This window comes from Rhyacophila brunnea, unplaced genomic scaffold, assembly GCF_057557595.1.
Source record: "Rhyacophila brunnea isolate RB1 unplaced genomic scaffold, BYU_Rbru_1.0 scaffold_12, whole genome shotgun sequence".
Taxonomy (NCBI): domain Eukaryota; kingdom Metazoa; phylum Arthropoda; class Insecta; order Trichoptera; family Rhyacophilidae; genus Rhyacophila; species Rhyacophila brunnea.
Genome location: NW_028232774.1, coordinates 36,920,694 through 36,940,670, shown reverse-complemented (window position 1 = coordinate 36,940,670; position 19,977 = coordinate 36,920,694). Strand labels below are relative to the sequence as shown.

General features: G+C 34.3%; 1 protein-coding gene across 1 annotated transcript in view; it reads left to right on the top strand.

Moving 5' to 3' along the window:
* Hasp (Hig-anchoring scaffold protein) overlaps positions 1–19,977 on the top strand; it is a 93,482-nt gene that overhangs the window by 59,748 nt on the left and 13,757 nt on the right. Inside the window, exons 11-21 of the mRNA XM_085961247.1 lie at positions 1,524–1,635; positions 2,517–2,686; positions 3,745–3,836; positions 4,643–4,755; positions 5,582–7,153; positions 7,445–7,677; positions 8,493–8,606; positions 8,899–9,043; positions 9,182–9,261; positions 10,887–11,072; positions 11,163–11,286. Coding sequence (XP_085817373.1) covers positions 1,524–1,635; positions 2,517–2,686; positions 3,745–3,836; positions 4,643–4,755; positions 5,582–7,153; positions 7,445–7,677; positions 8,493–8,606; positions 8,899–9,043; positions 9,182–9,261; positions 10,887–11,072; positions 11,163–11,286 — 2,941 coding nt within the window. The remainder of the gene's footprint in view (positions 1–1,523; positions 1,636–2,516; positions 2,687–3,744; positions 3,837–4,642; positions 4,756–5,581; positions 7,154–7,444; positions 7,678–8,492; positions 8,607–8,898; positions 9,044–9,181; positions 9,262–10,886; positions 11,073–11,162; positions 11,287–19,977) is intronic.

Sequence of the window (19,977 nt, the reverse complement as noted above, 5' to 3'; positions counted from 1 at the left end):
TGTTCTGCACATGATAATTTAGTAACATTCGTCAGATAACGAAATTCAACTATATTACACCCATTTTCATAATTTTAGAGAGTTGATTATAAAAAAACAGCAGACTTGAAAAGTGCAAACATGACTTGATTATTTTTTCTAAACAGGATTATCGAAAGCAAGCACGTCGATATCAAACATTAACGTCACTCCACAATGGGTGTGTCTGGATATATCATCCGAATATGAATAAACAGGATTTTGTTTGTGTTTTATATAACGGACTTTCGGCTTTAATGGACACCCCCTCACAGTCCGTTATATCGAGGTTCTACGGTAATTAACAATAATCTGTCTTGTCGCATTAATATATACGTCATTTGTATTATAATGTCGATCGTTTGGTTCTCGTACAAGTCAGAATTATTTTGTATTCGAAAACAATACCATCCATTCACAACAAATTCAAGTCCTTGACAATATCTGCAGATTGATTAATTTGTAGAATTGACAGTTCATGTGAATTTAAAATTGTGTTGGAATGCTAGCGGTTTTTGACAGATATAAGGTAGTGTTACACCCATGATTATTGGGCCTCTCCCGATAGTCTAAATTACGTAATTATTAGGTGTAACCATGTCACCTGACCTCCTAGTCAACAATGGGCGTACGTACGTCCAAAATTCACAACTTTTAATCTATGGCCTTTCACCATTTTTCACATCCATGCTCGATTTGTATTTGTTTTACTCTCCGAGTCGTGAGGGCCATTGTTCCCTCTTTAAATGGCGACCCTAGACTGACTTTTTTATATCGAGCAGTGTTGCCATCCTTCCCTTACATACTCCTTATTATTCTTATTATTAAATTCCTTTGGCTTTCGTCTCTTTTATTCGGCACAATCACATTCTTCCCTGACATACTATTATTATAATTAGATACAATTCTTACATGCTAAGTACATGTTGAACATTTTGACAGTTAATCAAGGAATTTTGGACGTACATACGCCCATTGTTGACTAGAGGTCAGGTGACATGGTTACACCTAACAATTACGTAATTTAGACTATTGGGAGAGGCCCAATAATCATGGGTGTAACAGTAGGAAGTTGCTTCAAATGAAACCATCATAGTAAAGCTTTTTCAGATTCACTTCCATATCTTTATCGTTTGTATAATATACAGTATGTACAAAGTTTTTTTCAATGTCTTTTTGTTAATATTGAGCACTTTTTTTTTAAAGGAGTATTATCGCAATAATGCTAGTTTTCGGTAAATCTGTTCAAATGAAGTGCCATACATTGCTCTACATATTGGCCAACATCATTATTTAATCTCAACAATGGATATAGATATACCATCATAAATAGTAAATAATATGTAAAATACTTTTCCTAAGAAGGGCTCAATTATTTATTTTAATTAATTTAATGCATTGGGATTGGTTCTGATGGATTGAAAGGATAGCAGAAGAAATTGTAATAACTCAAAACTGAGTAATCTATATAACATTTGTTTTTAATGTTACTTTATCTTTTACAGGACAGGCGTTGATCGTGGAGTGTGAAAAAAACTACGAGTTCCTCTCGAACAACCCTTTGATAACTTGCAATAATGGGACATGGACTCAGATACCAAAATGTCAGCCGGCCAGGTAAGTGAATACAAAATAACAATATATTGAACACATTTTTATAACTGCAGTGTTCCACCCAAAGAGTTAGGATTGATAAAGATGTGAGGAGTATGCAGATGAATTGTAAAATGGCTTGTACTGATCAGTCTGTGAGAATAATGACAGGTAACTTTATTTGGTTGGTAGGACTAGTGTCCGTCAGTGGCGAAGGGTGGTGGTAGGATGGTAAGATCTACCATAAATAGTACACACTAAACTTTGTCAGTCATACATATTTGTTTTCATTGAAATAAGACTGCTATTTACAGATGATGTTGGTTAGTTTAGTATGTAGTTAGTTAGTATGACTAACAAAATTTAATGTGCACTATTATTTATGGTGGATCTTAACAGCCTACCTCCCTTCTCTACTGGTGTCCATAGAAAATTAATATAAGAGTAAATATTATATGGCTATAATAAGCAGTGACGTCCTGTGGGGGTAGGCAAGCCATGCATTGCTTAGAGGCAGCATATTATAAAGGGCGGCAAATGAAGGAATCAATGCGATCATTATGACTGTTGACATCAATAGCGGATTTTCATATGGCAGACGATGCGTTCGCTTCGTTAGAAAGTACCAAAATCATAGTTTAAAAATGATATGGGGACCTCCAAGCTTGTCACTGCCTCAGACATCTACGTACCTAAACCATCGCCGTTTGAAAGTAGGTTTATTGGAAATACTCCAATCCTCAGTAGGTGTCTGTCTAAGAAAGCTAAAAAAATGGATAATACAAAGATCGTTGTTTATCTAATGAATTTGCACACACGTGAAGAAAGTTTTCATCAATATCTTTCGTTCCATTTATAACTTTCAATTTTAACAAATTTAATAAGTAAATTGTTTATAATTCCAGATGCAGAAGGTTGCCGAAACCTCCCCGGAACGGGATGGTGGTGGCTCCCAAAACGGAGCACGGGATGCGAGCAAGGTTCCATTGCAAAGACGGCTTTGCCCTCAGAGGGCCAGATCTGTTACAGTGTTCTTATGGAAATTGGACTGGGGATATGCCTTACTGTCAAGAAGGTACTATAATCATTCTTATGAAATGAAGTATCTATTTCCAAACACAGATATGACCACAATAGTTCAAATTTGTCATGAACAATGTTTTTCCTTTCAAGTTTAAATGATTGGTTTTAACGCTACCAGAATAAAATTGTAATGTTCTTTAACAGAATTGGAAACCTATACAACGGAATCTCATTCAGAGAAGAAAAGGTGTATATGACATTGATTCGCACATGCCTCATTTTATTTTCAAATCAGAATATTTTGTCCATTTTAATTAATTGCAATACATATTATAATCAAAATAAGATTGTTCAAATTGGCATTTTTTTGGATTATAGGTTACTATAGTTTTTAAACATTGCTTTCGAATGCTTCTTATGGTTTTGGAAGTTATAAATCATTACAATATATTATGTGAAATTAGATGTAGACTAAATATTTATTATATTATAGAATTTATCAGTTTTTGGAAATAGCATACTTCAAATATTGTGTCGCACAAGATGGAGTTTAGGGACCTATCCAATAGAAACAATTCAACAACTCGTCGACTAGAAAGATGTATTATGGCGTGTTCGGAAACTTCTACGTATACAGTTCGCCGTATCACACTTCACTGTGAAATGTTGTATCGGAAATATATGGCGGTATATTAAAGACCGTCCAACTTTTTTAGGTTGTATAGTACTGACATAGAATTCATGTCTAAATAAAACACGGTTCTTGTCAGTTTATACTTTACAGGAAGCCAACAGCCAACAAATTTTGAAAATAGCCGATATACTGGATCATTTGTTAGATTAGGTTAGGTTTTCATTTTTGAATTCATGAATTTTGACAAAATCAACTATGAAAATTGAATTAATGTTCATATTGAATCTAATAAAATTGGAGACCGTATAGTAGGTATACGGTCATCTCTTTCCGATAAAAAATCTCACGGCGAACTGTGCCACGGTGAAATGTTTTACGTACAATTTACATGTAACCGTATTATTGCTGTACCAAGAAATTTTTAGAAAATGATTTATTGTATGTAGGTATTTCATGAATTGGTTTTTCTTTTTCAGTTTATTGTCCTTTCCCTGGATACATTGAGTATGGCAAAGTACTACTTGTAGGCAACATGGGTCTTTATGATTATCGGCCATATGTCAGAAAGGTAATAAATTATCTACAAATTTATTTTAAGTACAACCAAGGCCTGAACAAAAACGATGCATGAGTGCGAGTGAGAAAGTATTCGGCACCCTTACAATCTCTGCGACACGCGCTAGAGTAAGATAAAAGGTCTACTAGCTACAAGCCAGTTTCCAATAGTATCGCCATCAAATCGGGGCGAAACGCTTCACATAGCGTCGATAACTTGCGAGCTCGTGTTGCTAAAATTGATATTTTTTGTGTTAAACATAAAGTCAGTGGTAAATATTTTTGGTTAATTAAGTAGAAAAGATGGTTCTGTGTGTTGTCTTAAAATATGGTAGCCGTACTGATAAGCAAGAAGATGGTATTACGTTTCATAAGTAAGTTGATACATGTTCGTGATAATTTATTTGTATTTTATTATATATTTTAATATCAGTGACCTAGTGTTTCTTTAAAATAACTTAAATTATGGATATCTTTATCTAATGGTTGCATTTTGACCGCTTAAAAATACTATATAACGTAAAAAAAAATAGAAAATTATATTTTAATTCTTAGCGTCTAGTGCGAGCACTTTGGGCGAGCACTAGCGAAATGGTCTATGGTCTCGAACATTTGTAGACGAATGCGTTCGCTCGCTCACAAACCAAACGCAAGGCACGCGGCTTCATTTAGCAATGCAACGGGTGGCGTCTAGATGTATCTATAGTCTAAGAGTACAACTTACTTCATTAGGGTTGACATCTACATGCAAGCACAATATTTATGCATACTTCTCATGAAAATTGATTTTCTAATACATCATTCTCACATTGTTGACAGGTAGTCAATAATAAGCAGATAATGTACGATTGTGACAAAGGATACGTTCTGTCAGAAGGACCACCAGGGGCCACTTGCATTGGAGGCCACTGGAGTCCTAAGGAATTGCCGAGGTGAATTATTGACTTCATTTCTTCTCATTGCACTACATAAACAGTGAATTGCATCAATTTACTTCAACCATTTAAAATTATATAGATTATCAACTTTATTTTGGAGCAAATATAAAACATATAACGTGGACCAATAATAAATTTTAGATTCCCATGAATATTAAAATATAACGAATATGTAATACATTCTGGTATTTTTTATCATGGTCATTTTCACGGATAACATTATGGTAAGAGGAAGATAGAAGATTACAGCATGTCTTGTAACCAATGACATTAATATGGACGAAGCATCTGGAAAAAAAAATGATACTCACTTTTTTGTCGAGTCTGCCGAATGGCATAATCTGTTCTAACGCCATTACAATAAAGGTGATATTACTATAAATTCCCAATGCTTTTTGTTGGGTCTGCCGAATGTTTCGGTTTGAACGGGTTCGCTCGAATGAACATTGATACTAGAAACATTGTTCTAATGCCATTACAATAAAGGTGATATTGCTATAAATTCCCGATGCGTGATATTGCATGACATCTACCTATGCACGTGCGAATGTCGCTATGCGATGCGTATTTACTTGCTAGCTACTGCACTGAATGCGTCGTCCATTCATAATGTCATTGCTTGTAACACAGGTCTCAATAGCGGAATCAGTCCAACTGAAGATTGGACAGACTTAAGTACCTTCTTCCTTTCAACTAACACATTGGTTGATACTGAAATATATAAGTTGTATATCAATATTGATTCTTTTTGACACACAACCTATTTCAGTGGCAACAACAATTTGGTATTAAAGATTATGTAATGTGATTATTATTTCAGTTGCACGCCTGGCCAGCATCCGCGCTTAAGATGGAGTCGTCGACGTAGATCTATAGAAATCGGGAAATCACGCTACGGCAGATCACAATTCCTCAGGAAATATCACCAGCATCTCAGAAAACGTGCCGTCGAAATATCAAAGCAGCTCCAAATCGAAGAACTGCACAGCATAATGGAGAAACTTGATCAGGATCAGACTATCGCACGGCTGACGAGCCATAAAAACCTTGACTGTCACGATGACAGTTATTTTGTCACTCGAGTCAAGAGAGATGTCGATTACACAAGCAACGATGGCGATATTCAAAAGTTTGACGGGAGAATTTATACTTTCAGAGGTGTGCCGCCACCGTATAATGGACATCTCAGATCTAAAAGAGATTTAACCTCTCAATTAAACGATGACGGAGTTACAGATACTTTTGAAAGAACTGACTATAATTTGAACAAGATTGTCAGAAATAGAAGATCATTTTTAAAGCCATTTTTAAATGGAATGAGACGAAATCGCGGTTATAATTTTTTTGGATTGCGACCGAGGGCCAAAAGAGACGTGAGAAATAGATCCCAACAGTTTCTGAGGCTAATCACTCCTTACAGTCAATCTGTGATACATAGTAATCCAAATAAAGGATTTGATTCGAGATATAGAACTAAAAGAGACACTCGTGGAAGAGTTAGTCCTTCTATAAATGATTTTGATTCGTTTCTTTATGACAAAAGAAAAATATTAAGACATACCAAACCCTTTGTTTCTAATTTTGATAGCAATACTAAATTAGTGAAGAGAGATTTACACAGAGCATTTGTAGAAGAGAATAGAAGAATGATTTTGCGTGCTAAACCAACTGTTTCCTTTTTTGATGGAACTTCTAATTTAGATTCAAACTTTGATAAGAAAATTGTCAAAAGAAATGCTATACCAGATAATTATTATAACAAAGAAATTTTAGACGATTTGATTGCCAATTATCATATTGCTGATGGAAGTATTTCATCACAAGATTCCAATGTGAATCAACATGTTCAAAAAACAATCGTAAAACGAGATAAAATTAAATTAAACGACTTGAAACATAATAATGACGAAACAAATTTGAAAATAGGAAAAGTTGATGTAAAAAATAATACAGAATTCTCGGAGCACATAGATGTGTCTTGTGGGCCACCAGAAATTGATTTAGGGAGTATCAAGTTACATCCGGACTTTGCTGACAAAAGGCTTATAATTAAAAGAGATGTAAATGAAGTTACTCCTTCTTTTATCGCCATGAAAGTGGAACAATTGAAACGTTTATGGGAGGAACGACTGAAAAGTAACAAAGCCGCCTTGGATTCCGAAGCCGGGATGAAGACTGGAAATTTTCACTTGAATACTGAGCTAAAGGTTGATCCTAAACCTTCCAATGAGACAAGTGTCCAATTCGATGGGAAGTTTGTCAAAGTTGTCGGTAAAAGGAAAGTGTATAAAGACCTTCGAAAGGTTTCTAGTGAAGAAATGATTAAGAGGATGAAGAGGACCAGCAGAAAGGCGGAGAAACTTAATCAAACCACCGCAACTGTTCCAAAGAGGTTTGTAAAACAGAATAATATTAGTGGACCTTCTCTTCAAACACGTGCCATAGGTTCACCGCCACTGTCGTAGACTGACCGCTTTTTTTCAGCTATTCATCATTTATCCCCATTGTTTAAAGTCAGCGATTATTGAGTAATGCACCTATATTTTGATGTTAATTGCTTATTTTAAAATAATTAGGAACATGAGATTTGTAAATAACTTATGAAATCTTAGGTGCAACAAATAATAAAACAATTAATTTTTTTGAGATTTTATTTTTTATAATAATTTAATAATTTTGACAGCAATAAGGACAACAAAGGGCGACAACAACAAGTGGCAGCCTCGCCGGAGACATCTGTCGACAGTAATTCAGACCTGGTTATCGAAGACTCAAACCAAAATGGCAGCAAAACAGTTGAAAAGACGGGGAAGAAGGGCAGAGTTAAGGGACCGTGTGAACTTATATCTAGCGAGCCTTATGTTAATATCGAGATTGTAAAGTTTGGTCGAGATCCTAATGTCAGTTACAGCTCCGGTGAGTTTAGATTACGCACTTATTAATTTGATATTAATAATATATCGTCTCTGTTCTGGCAGAACACACTAACTGGAGAATACTAATTTTGAGTAATTTGACTTTGAACTTGTTAAAATGTTTGAAATGGTCTATCATGTGAGTTTATTAAGTAATCGTAAAAAGGATGACTTTAAAATAAAGACTGTTTATTTATTAAGAAGGTTTCCAGACGGTAAAGTTTGAAATAAGGAACATTTTGGTATAACTAACAATATGTCATTTTTTCGAATTAGTGTCTTCTGCCAGAACAGTGACGGTATTATGTATACAATTCATTATTGTAGCTACTTGAAGTTATGGGAAAACCATTGAACATATTTTGGTGAGGCCTGCGTCTAAGACAAATAAAATTTCCTAAAAAACAAAATTTATGATTCAGAGATACTATTATAAGCTTACAAAATAACATCTGGATTGAGCGTATTGTTCCAACAAGCCACTAGTATTCCACATTTATGTTGCTGAGTTTCAAAACCCGCTATAACACTTTTTTGAAATAATTAAGATATATATATCGTTGGATTCGTTATTAAAATCTCTACATGAAAATTTTATCGCCTCTTTCAAAAGCCGCTACGATTAACTGTCATTTATGAAACAAAATCAATGCGTCTATCAAATCCTGCTATAACACTACTGAAACATTCAAAAACCTTTTTAGTTCAAAAAGTTTTTGTTGATTTTCTCAACGTAATGAAAAAGTGTTATAGCGGGTTTTGAAACTCAGCAACACATTTGTACTATTTTAAATTGAATTAACTTTGATGTTTCAGGTACGATAGTCCGTGTCGCGTGCGGGAAAGGTTATGGGTTGAATCTTGGCTACAATGCAACAGCTAAATGTGTCAGAGGAAGATGGAAGCCGGCCATACCGATTTGTGAAATACGTATGTAATTGATATTTAGGCTTTTATAATTTGTTTTGCACCCACGGTGGCCTGGTTGGTAGAGCGGCCGTCTCTTAATTTTGGGATATGGGTTTTACCCCACGACTGAAAAAAATTCATCTTTTTTTCAATGTGTATTTAATTCTGTGTAATGTGCAATAGGTTGGGTGAATAGCTAACATCTGTTGATATACCATTCTGCTTAGATGTGAACTTTTTTATTTTGTGGAATTTTAGCAGATAATGGCAAAAGTATAGTGATTAGTGATTGATTATGTGACTTTATTTTCAGTTCCCTGTCATATCCCGGTGAGAGAGAATGGCATCTTCACATTGGCCGGTAAAGAAGGTGCTCCAATTGATGAAGATGAGATGCCATTAAATGAAACATCTGATGTTTTAAATGGACAAGTTGTACAGTTTGCTTGTGAAACTGGGTATGTGTCTATGCTATATTATGTAGTCTGTCCTGTTTTATTTTTTTCATTTTGAATTGATATTAACTGAAAATCTTGAAATTTTTTTTTCTAATAGGTAAGTTTCTGAGGTTATCTAAAATGATGTTTTTTTTTCAGGTATAATGTTCAAGGAGCAAGCAATCTGAGGTGTTGGCATGGTGACTGGGCGGTAACAAGTCTACCAGAATGCATTCCAGGTAACTATTTTCTAATTTCTTTTTAGAGCAATTTCTTTCAAATCTGCCACAATTTACTAACTATAATACCCCATTTATACGTGCATGGATTTATACAGCTGACAGTATGTAATATCATGGCCGTAATAAGAAAATGCACATGTATTATCGTATAGAAGCTTCTGAATTTTCATGCAATAATTGGTACTTGCATGGTGGGTGCGCATGCGCAGTAGAACGATAGTGGTGATCCTGCCGGAAGAAATACGAACTACACCGCACAGAATATTTTGATGTCTACTGATTATCCACACCTGTTTGAATTTATCAAATAGTACAATACAATGACATCATAGCATCTCGCTTACGCTTGAAGAATAGATTGAAGAGACAGTCAGCACTTTTACGTGTAATTTTTTTTATCGTGATAGTTTAAAATACATACTCTTCTTCTCTCTTCTTGGTCGTGCACTCATGGCTGAGGATCGTGACCACATTTAAATTTCGCCATCCTTTGAGCGACCAAGACTTTCCATCCTTCTCGATCTTCCGCTTCTCTCAGAGCAGAATGGATGGTGCCCCCAGTCAGCTCTTTTACTTGGTCGCTCCATCGCGCAGACGCTCTTCCTCTGCTTCGCCTTCCCTGGAGGCTATCCAAAACTACCAGTCTCCCTAGGTTGTCCGGTCCGCGCCTGACAATATGTCCAAAAAACTGCAGAATTCTTCTCAGACATATCGTCGAGAGCTGTTCCTTTATCTTCAGTCTCTGGATGATTGACTGGTTCGTCCTGTGCTCCGTCCAAGAAATGCGAAGCATTCGGCGCCAACACCACATCTCAAAGGCATCAATTGCCTTCCGTTCTCTTGCCTTCAGGGTCCACTACTCGACTCCGTATAGAAATATCGAGAACACTAATGTTTGCACAAGCATCATTTTTGTGGCAATCGAAATTCCCCGATCCTTCCATATAGTGGTAAGGCGTGTCATCGCATTTTTTGCAATCTGTGTGCGCCTTCTTATTTCCGCTTCGCATCCGCCCTTTCCACTGATAGTCGATCCAAGATATACAAACTCGATGACTGTTTCGAGGTTTTGGAGTGTACTTGGTGTTGGTAGAAGGTTGGCCCGATCAACAACCATTAACTTGGTCTTATTTCTATTAATAAGGAGGCCGTATTTGCGACTCTCTTCCTCTACCCGGTGTAGCAGCTCTGTGAGTTCTCTTTCATCAGCAGCGATTAGTGTGGTATCATCTGTGAATCTTAAATTGTTTATTTTCTGGCCACCAATTGTTATTCCGCCTTGCCAATGATCTAGGGCTCTTCGCATTATATGCTCTCCATATATATTGAATAACTGGGGAGATAAAACACATCCCTCACGAACTCCCTTCTCGGTTCGGAAACTCTCAGAATACTCTCAAAATACATACTATTATGATATGCACGAATTTTGTTTCTAGGTTCGTTAAATGATGATGATAAAGTGAGTAAGTTAGCAAAAATTTTCAAATTTTCCAAGGCCTCAGTGGTGCAATTGATAGTGTGCTCGTATGTCAATCAAAAGGTTGGTTGTTTCCTGGTGACCATGGATGTTTTATATTTTTTAATTTTTGAGTTGGCATTTCTGTATGGATTGTTTGTAGCCCCTTGCGAACTACCTGTGGTTCGGCACGGTGTATATACGGCGGGGTACCGTGCGGGCCTGACAATAGCTCATGAAAGCAGCGTAGCTCTGCACTGCGAGATCGGCTTCTCTCCTCCGGCCACATTCCGCTGTGACCTCGGCGCGCTCAGACCCTCTAGCACCGACCTCTGTCAACCGATTCAAGGTAACACCTCAAATCAAGCTCAAGTCGAATCATGGCCATAACTAAAAAGAAAAACTTTACTTCTATTGAATCGAAATTTGTCACATTTAGGTAATCTGTCAAACATCCGTGACGGCCAGGACTTTCGTGGTGGATCCGACATCGTCCGAGAAGACTTTGATGAGCTGGAGTATCCCACTTCTTCTAGTGGGTTGGATTGTGGACCGCCAGCCAGGTAACACCACACCACAACTACATATTATATTTATAGAGAGATACATCTTTACTAAAAAATGTTGTAAAATAACTGCCATTTTAATAAAAAATACTAGTGAATTTATTGAAAATTTCGTTTGAGGTGAAGCCTTTACTGAGCTCTTTTTAAAGAGGCACCTAGCGGAAAAATTCGAAGCTTGCAATTTGAGACATTTTTTTGATAATTTACAATTTCAACTGTATTAATTAATAAATATGTATCTGAAAACATTAAAAAGATATTTTTTTTCTTTTAAGTCAAATTTAAACCTACAAATTATGAAAAATGTTATAAAATGTGAATTTTGTTTACGTCCCCAACTTATTATAACATAATATGTTTTTATGGTCATATTCATTATTAAAATTTAGTTTATTAAGTTTTCAATTTTTCTTCGTAAAGATTTTTGGCTAATTCATAGTTTTAATATTTTTTATTAGTATTATAGTTTTCAGATCCATATTTATCAATTAATACAGTTGAAATTGTAAATTATCAAAAAAATGTCTCAAATTGCAAGCTTCGTATTTGCCCGCTAGGTGCCTCTTTAAAAAGGGCTCAGTAAAGGCTTCACCTTTTGGAATAATATATATAAAGAAATTAATTCTCAAATCGATATAATTCAATATTAAATTAATAATTCTAATGGATTCAAGCTCTGTACTATTCCATTTAAGTCGTTTTTTGCGACCCGGGTTTCGCCTTTCGGCATCTTCAGGCGTCGTGTACACTCACCAAAGGCAAACACACACTGACAACGAACACCCTTAACTCTACCTTATATAGTAAATCAATACAATAAAGTAGGTAAAAACTCCATTACCTACCTATTTAGTTAGAGGTTACAACAAAAAATACAATAAACAAATTATGAATAGCTGAAGTGTCAGTAAAAAACCTAATTAGTAAAAACCCTATCTTATTAATAACAATACACTGGACAGCATATTATTGATTTACTATATAAGGTAGAGTTAGGGTGTTCATTGTCAGTGTGTGTTTGCCTTTGGTGAGTGTACACGACGCCTGAAGATGCCAAAAGGCGAAACCCGGGTCGCAAAAAACGACTTAAATGGAATAGTACAGAGCTTGAATCCATTAGAATTTAAATTTAAATTCCATCAAGTACCTTCGGTCGAAAGTATTAATATTAAATTAATAATGTTTAGAATTTGTATGTAGCTAAAGCAGCTAGCCACTAACGTTCTTGAGGGATAAAGTATAGTTTCTTCCTGTTCTGTAATGTAACTGTAATTTTTCAGGGAATAGACATTAAAATCATAATACTCAAAGCAAGGATGATACATAGACAATATTATAATATCTTAAAAATTACCTATGTAATCTTTTTAGGGTTGTTAAAAATTCTGTGGTTTTAAAAATCATCTTCACTTTGAGTATAACGTTCTACCTTTGCTTTAATTGGTGTTGCCAATGTCTCATGTTTTTATTATTTGTATGTATAATTGGTATTTTATATTTTGCATTGTGCCCATTTTAGGCTGTTTATTTATTGCTTTTTAATCCTTTTTATTTAAAAGCGATGTTGCTTCTGTATGTACGGATTGTGTGTATTTGATTACTGATGCTTATGATGATCCTTCAAAGGTAAATAATAAGAATTTAATAAATTCTGACAAATTTTAAATAATATGTCGGTGGATATGGATTATACGTTGGGTAAATAAAATTATTGTGGATTGGATAATTCGTATACTAACAAGCGTAAGTTTCTATGTAAATCATATGTGATTGAAATTTAATATTATGTTTTGTAAAGGGCTTCTGCTGTATTTAGATTCATTGAGACGGGTATTGGCTATCAGCATTGTTATACATAGTGCTTATTATTACTGTCAGACATGTAAAATTACTTAACACTGAGTTGATATTCAAATGAAAGGAGTTTGCAGGAAACCATAAAAAATATCAAACAAAACATAACAAGTATGAATAATGGTAAATGTTAGGTCAATTATAAAAATTTACAGATTACACTTGTTGGACCTATTCGAAATTTAGTAATATTGTTGTAGCTTCCATGACTGATAGTGATAGCAGTCAGAGTATAATACAAATTGGTTGTATAAATATTTGAATTAAATCTATTGTCGGTCGTTAAATTGGTTGCAATAAAACAATTGCTCCACTCAGTGATTCCCAAACTTATTATGCCCATGGACCCCTTCTTAAAGCAAAAACCTGATCATGATCGTGAAGTTACTCTACATAACTGCATAATAGAAGAGTTATACATATAATATTGATGTCTCTTTGGTAAATGGTGATTTTGATATATAAAGTAGTATTTATTGAAATTATAACTTTTGTTTTAAAACACAAAAACACATTATTTTGTTTTCAATGAGATGGGATGATATGAGATTATTTATATTCGGCTAGAAGCCAGATCTGCTGGTAACCCTTTATAAACCGCACCTTAAGTTCTTCGTTTGTGCTTAAGGGGGGACATGCTCGTCGAAGGTCAAAATTGAGTTTTTATTGTATTTTCAAACCATGATCCTGGACACTCCTTAAACGTTGTAGATAATCTATTTATATAATTTTAAAGCCTTATTATCCTTTATAGTTATTTTAAACATTTGATGACTGCATGAAGTATTTTTGTTACATAAAATAGTATTCTTTTAAACCTCTCGCTCTAATGTTTTAGAATATAGTCATATTTCGGTACATAACTGTGCAGTGGTGTTAAGATTTTTTACATTTATTAATTTTTAAACGCATTTATAAAACCATTAGCATAATTTATTACGAGATAATTTTTGTAAAATATTCACGATAAAATATTATTTTGATAATCTCTGTGATCCCAAATTTGACAAGAATTAGGCATTGTATTATTCAAAAAATCGGCAAGATTAACACATTTGAAGATGATTCTAAAGATATTTATTATAAGCTATGTCTTTGACCATTCAAGTGTGATAAACATTTTATGAATAATGATTGCTTTATAATAATTATTGACCTAAGAATAAGGTAGTGTTTTTTTGAAATACGCCATTTCTTATGTCATTCCACAGTGGTTAAGCTACAACATACGGCCGTAGCCATAAATTGACAAACTATAATTGAAGTAGGGAGTAAAATGATATTGACGCGCGTGTTTGAACATGTACCGTTAAAAAAAAATAAAAAAAAATTCGGTTAGGTACATGTTCAAACACGCGCGTTAACATAATTTTACTCCCTACTTTAATTATAGTTTGTCAATTTATGGCTACGGCCGTATGTTGTAGCTTAACCACTAGGGAATGACAAAAGAAATGGCGTATTTCAAAAAAACACTACCTTATTCTTAGGTCAATAATTATTATAAAGCAATCATTATTCATAAGATGTTTATCACACTTGAATGGTCAAAGACATTGCTTATATTAAGTATCTTTAGAATCATTTTTAAATGTGTTAATCTTGCCGATTTTTTGAATAATAAAATGCCTAATTCTTGTAAAATTTGGGATCACAGAGATTATCAAAATAATTTTTTATCGTGAATATTTTACAAAAATTATCTCGTAATGAATTATGCTAATAGTTTTATAAATGCGTTTAAAAATTAATAAATGTAAAAAATCTTAACACCACTGCACAGTTATGTACCGAAATATGACTATATTCTAAAACATTAGAGCGAGAGGTTTAAAAGAATACTATTTTATGTAACAAAAATACTTCATGCAGTCATCAAATGTTTAAAATAACTATAAAGGATAATAAGGCTTCAAAATTATATAAATAGATTATCTACAACGTTTAAGGAGTGTCCAGGATCATGGTTTGAAAATACAATAAAAACTCAATTTTGACCTTCGACGAGCATGTCCCCCCTTAATCCAATCAGATTATGATTCCACGAATGAGTTTTTCTAATAAGTAAATGAAATTTTAATTAATTGATTTAGTCAGTTGTGATTTGCCTTCTATGAATAAAACGTTATTTAACTCCTTTCATTTGAATGTCCGAAAGTTGACTGAGTGATTATGAATATGTAGTTTTGAAAAAGATAGTTTTGCAAAACCTTGGTTGTTTGATTTGCTTTCCCCGTGCGGTCGGTTCAAGTCTGAAGGGCAGCCACACTTACCGCAACGCAAAGCCCTGGTAAGACTCTCACCTCTCACCTCTCACTAGTGTCCTGCTTACTCAGCATTGCCAGCATCACGATCATCACCACTCATTCGCTTTTCACAGCTCTTAGTGTTTTATGGCAGAGCAGAAAGAGCCTCTCCATCGCCCAAGAGTTGCCAATGTTTGCTTATGTTTTACTTTGGTCTCTCGCAGGCTTTGTTTCTTCACCAGTATTCATCACGATCATAATTGTATTCCGCCTAACCACATTATCATAATATCGTAGTTTTTCTTCATGTCAAAGCACACCGGCACGCATTTTCATTACTTCATCTCCTGTTGGTTTTATTTGGTATCGAGCAATTGTTTTCTCTTATTGCTAACTTATATTGTTTCTCTTGTCTTCAGTTCGGAGATGTCGAAGCCGTGGTAAGAATGTTCCGCTGGATTGAATTGTCCCTGTGTGTTGTTATTATCTGAATGCCATAATCTTCTTCTTTCCTATTGCATTCTCATATTTTTCATAAGATCGTGGATCCCATTCGGGGCTCGATTAAGGCATGAGCTTTAGGGGCTACAACCCAGGGGCCTCTATCATATTTTTATAGCCTCTTGTTGCAATTTTTCCTCCATTATTTGAAAACAAAATAATATAAGATATCTCCTATTTCCAAAAACCACATATGATAGAAAAGCCACAGATCAAAGCATTGATGGCAGTTTTGGTTTATGACTTAATGAAAGGCAAGTCATTAAAGAAATACAAAGCCCCTTGAACGTCCTCAAATACTACCAATATTGAATGCGCGTTACGTTTAGTTTATTGCATATTATAAAAAATAATATACTCTTTAATGCTTGTTTAAGTTTATCCCATATATCTCCACACTCGATAATCATAATTAATAGAACCACACACAAAAGGTAACAAACTTCCCATTTTTATATTCCTTGACCGTATTGGAAGAAAAGTATTGATGTCAAAGAAAAAAATACTTTTTTGACGGTATTATACGTACCTGTGTGAACAATGATGGTCAGAGATCTAATGTTAGTGACGAAATTTACTTTCACCCAATGGAGATTGGTGACCCTACTCCCCTTCCCTACCCACAATGACAGCGTGATATCGTTTTGTGGTTTTGATTTATGAATAATATAATAATAATTGAGAAGCTATTTTTCTGGTTGTAAAAAAGAAGACGTTCACGCCATCTCTGCATAAAATATTCAATGTCAAATAATGGCCTACAGAAACCGTAACAAAACTACAAACATATAAGTAGGTACAACATATGTACAGTGCTCTCTCAGTAATCCACCACCCCAAAAACCAGACAAGTGAATACGTGTATTAATTAAGGCGCTAAGTACCAAAAACATTAAAACTGACATTTTTGTAGAAAAATGTTCTACATACCAACGACAATAACTTCAACTATAGTCTAAGTGCCTCAAGCAAGTCAAAAAAATACAGCAAAATAATTAAACCTGTCGACGTTGTAAGTCCGTTGGCGTGTTTTATTTATAATGGTGTAAGTAGCACTGCAGTGGTCAACGGCATTCAATATAAAATAGCTGACGATGGTGTGTTGACACTTGCGAGTTCTTAATACCTAAAATTATAGAAGCTGCCGTGATTGCTTAACACTGTAAAACTACATTTTTCAAAAGGTCTGCTTTATGAAATTTTACTGCAATGACTCGGTATTTTGTAACTACAGGCAATACTATTTTTTGGTACTTAGAGCCTTATTTAATACACGTATTCAAGTGTTCAATTAGTGAAAGCGGCGGATTATAGTGCATACATACAAAATATGGTAAAAATTAAAGTTTTTTTTTTGAGAAGTTTGTACTAGCAAATTACGGTTTTATTTATAATCAAAATCAAGTTATTACTAAATTATACATATTTATAAACTAAGTTTATTAACTAAATATTAAACAGTAAATCACTTGACACACCCAGTTGTTCAATGAGGCAGATATTCTTGAATGGTTTAGGATTCCTGGCTTTCCCTATGACCAAAAGCTTCAGTTTGTGTGTCCGTTGCATAGGTAATTGTGATGCGGTCCTTGGGCTCTTTCCTCCCTGGTATATTACTTTCTTCGCGATGAACGTACATTTTATGAAGGAGAAGCTTCCAAAATAAACCCGTCTCATCTGCGTTGTATATTTGTATGCGGCGGACTACTGAATTTGACAATCGAATACCGGCGAATTATTATAGAGCTTGATTTTGTGCTTTCAACTAGTAAAAATAACGGCGGATTATAGTAGTTGTCGGATAATCGAGCGGCGGATTACTGAGCGTGTACTGTATATTCAAAGAAGTTGAGTCCTAAAGAGACTAAATATTACATAACTGATAATCTGATTATCTAATGTTTATTTATTTTTGAATTAAGGGGGTTGCAAAAGTGTTTTCAATAATAATTATTATTCTTCTCCATATGTAATCATAGAACTATCTGAACCATACAAATATCTCAACTACAACATGGGATACGAGTGAGAATTAAATTACGTGTCTAAACTTTTCATAACTTCGTCCATATAATATGACATCGTGCCCTCATAGGGAAGGGGGGGAGGTGTGGAATCTGTTATAATGTGATGTTTGCAATGGGGGATTGTAAAAATGTGATATCACAAAATAAACAAAATATTATATATTATATTGGGGTCAACAACTCGAGCCTTGTATGCATTAATATACTTATAGACGCTGATGCATACGAACATTACTTTATAAGGTAAGGAATGTAAGCAACAGACGCGACAATCGAATAATCTACAGTCAGCACAATATTCAATTGTTCCATATGTCAACTGATCAGCTGATCGCAAGTTATTGGATACACATTTTTCCACCGCGCCTCGGACTGTAAACTTCTACCTTGCATTCGTTAATCGTTACCTAACATAATTATTATATATCGGGTGTCATTACCCTAAAGTGGTGATATCCGACATGAGAATTCCCACTTTAGCACCGACCTAGAGTGACTGACATTCATTTGACATTCATCTCCCAAATAAACACTCATTTTTTTCTGGTAAAATTTTCATTACAACATTGTACTATAACGATCATTTTCAAAGCATTCATTTTTTAACAAATTCATTGCATCTATTCCTATACACAAGACTGCTCTCGGGCGCTATCTAGGGTAGGAAAGTATCATGTATTAGCACTTATTGTAACAATTACAATAAGTTAGTTGTAATTATTACAATAAGTGCTATGTTTTAACAGCACCTCTCTTGGCTGTGATAAATTTTAGAGCCAGATAGACAGTTTTGACAGTTCAGACGGCTAACTTATTATAATTAGTACAATGAGTGCTAATATTTCGATACTTTCCTACCCTAGTTAGCTGTTGTAGCTACCGAAAGCATTCTTGTGTATAGAATAGATGCAATGGGCAGGTAACGAAATTTAGAGAGGGGAGTAACCGTAATCGTGATGCTATGTATGGACGAAAGATCACGAGACACGAGAATCAACATTTCTCATTATTTCTGAAGGATTCTCGATCATAAAATCTAGTCGACGATTTATCTTTACATCCCCGAATTCCAATAGAGCCTAAAATGTAGAAGTCATCGATTTGGATCAATAATAATTGAAGTGCTTAAATTAAAAAAAATATTTGGAAGCAGTTTTCACAATATTAATACATCAAACAGGATTCAAACACGTAGCTGTCTTCTATGATAAGATATATCATCACCTTACTATTAAAACCTCGTAAATCTGTTTGAAAAGAATGTCGAGGGGATTGAAAAAACGTAATAAAACCAATATTTTATACACTTCTCTAATCGATGAATCTGCTAACACTGGTTGTGAAATGAGGTTTTAATTCCATGTTTGAAACCACGAGACCTACGAGCTTTTAAAATTTGTCGATAGATGGACAGCATACTAAACTAGAGAACCGAGGTTTTGATATGATTTAAAATGTTTTTTTGTTTAAATTTTGTCAAACAAACTTCATTTTTCCATAATATCGGACGTATGAGGTCTTAATAGTAAGGGGATGATGTGCATTTTATTCTCAATATCTGTAAATAAATGAAGTTTTTCTTTTCATCTACATTCTATGTCATTATGAACACAATCAGTCATCTCATAAAGTTTTATTACTATTTTCAGATTTACGAGTGACTTGTAATGATATCTCTTTAATAAATTACATTTTATTTAAATACATACCTGTGTATGATTAGTGCATGTTGCTTTTTATTTTGCATTAATAATTAAATACATAATATTATTTATTTCTAATTATAGTATTAAATTTGCTGGTACAGGGGATAAGGTAAAGAGGGGATTAGTAATTAATTATTGTCTATGACAATTTATAGCTAATAATTATGCTTCTTTTCAGTTGTATTAATTGTACTTTATTCCGTTGTAATAATTAATGCACGGGGCACATGATTTTTAGACGGAATGTTAGTGTTGATCCAAAACTCGTTACATTATTAACAATATCTACAAGTTTTTAGTGACACTTTACTTCCCCATTTAACAAGTGAGGGGCTTAGAATCAAAAACAGTAAT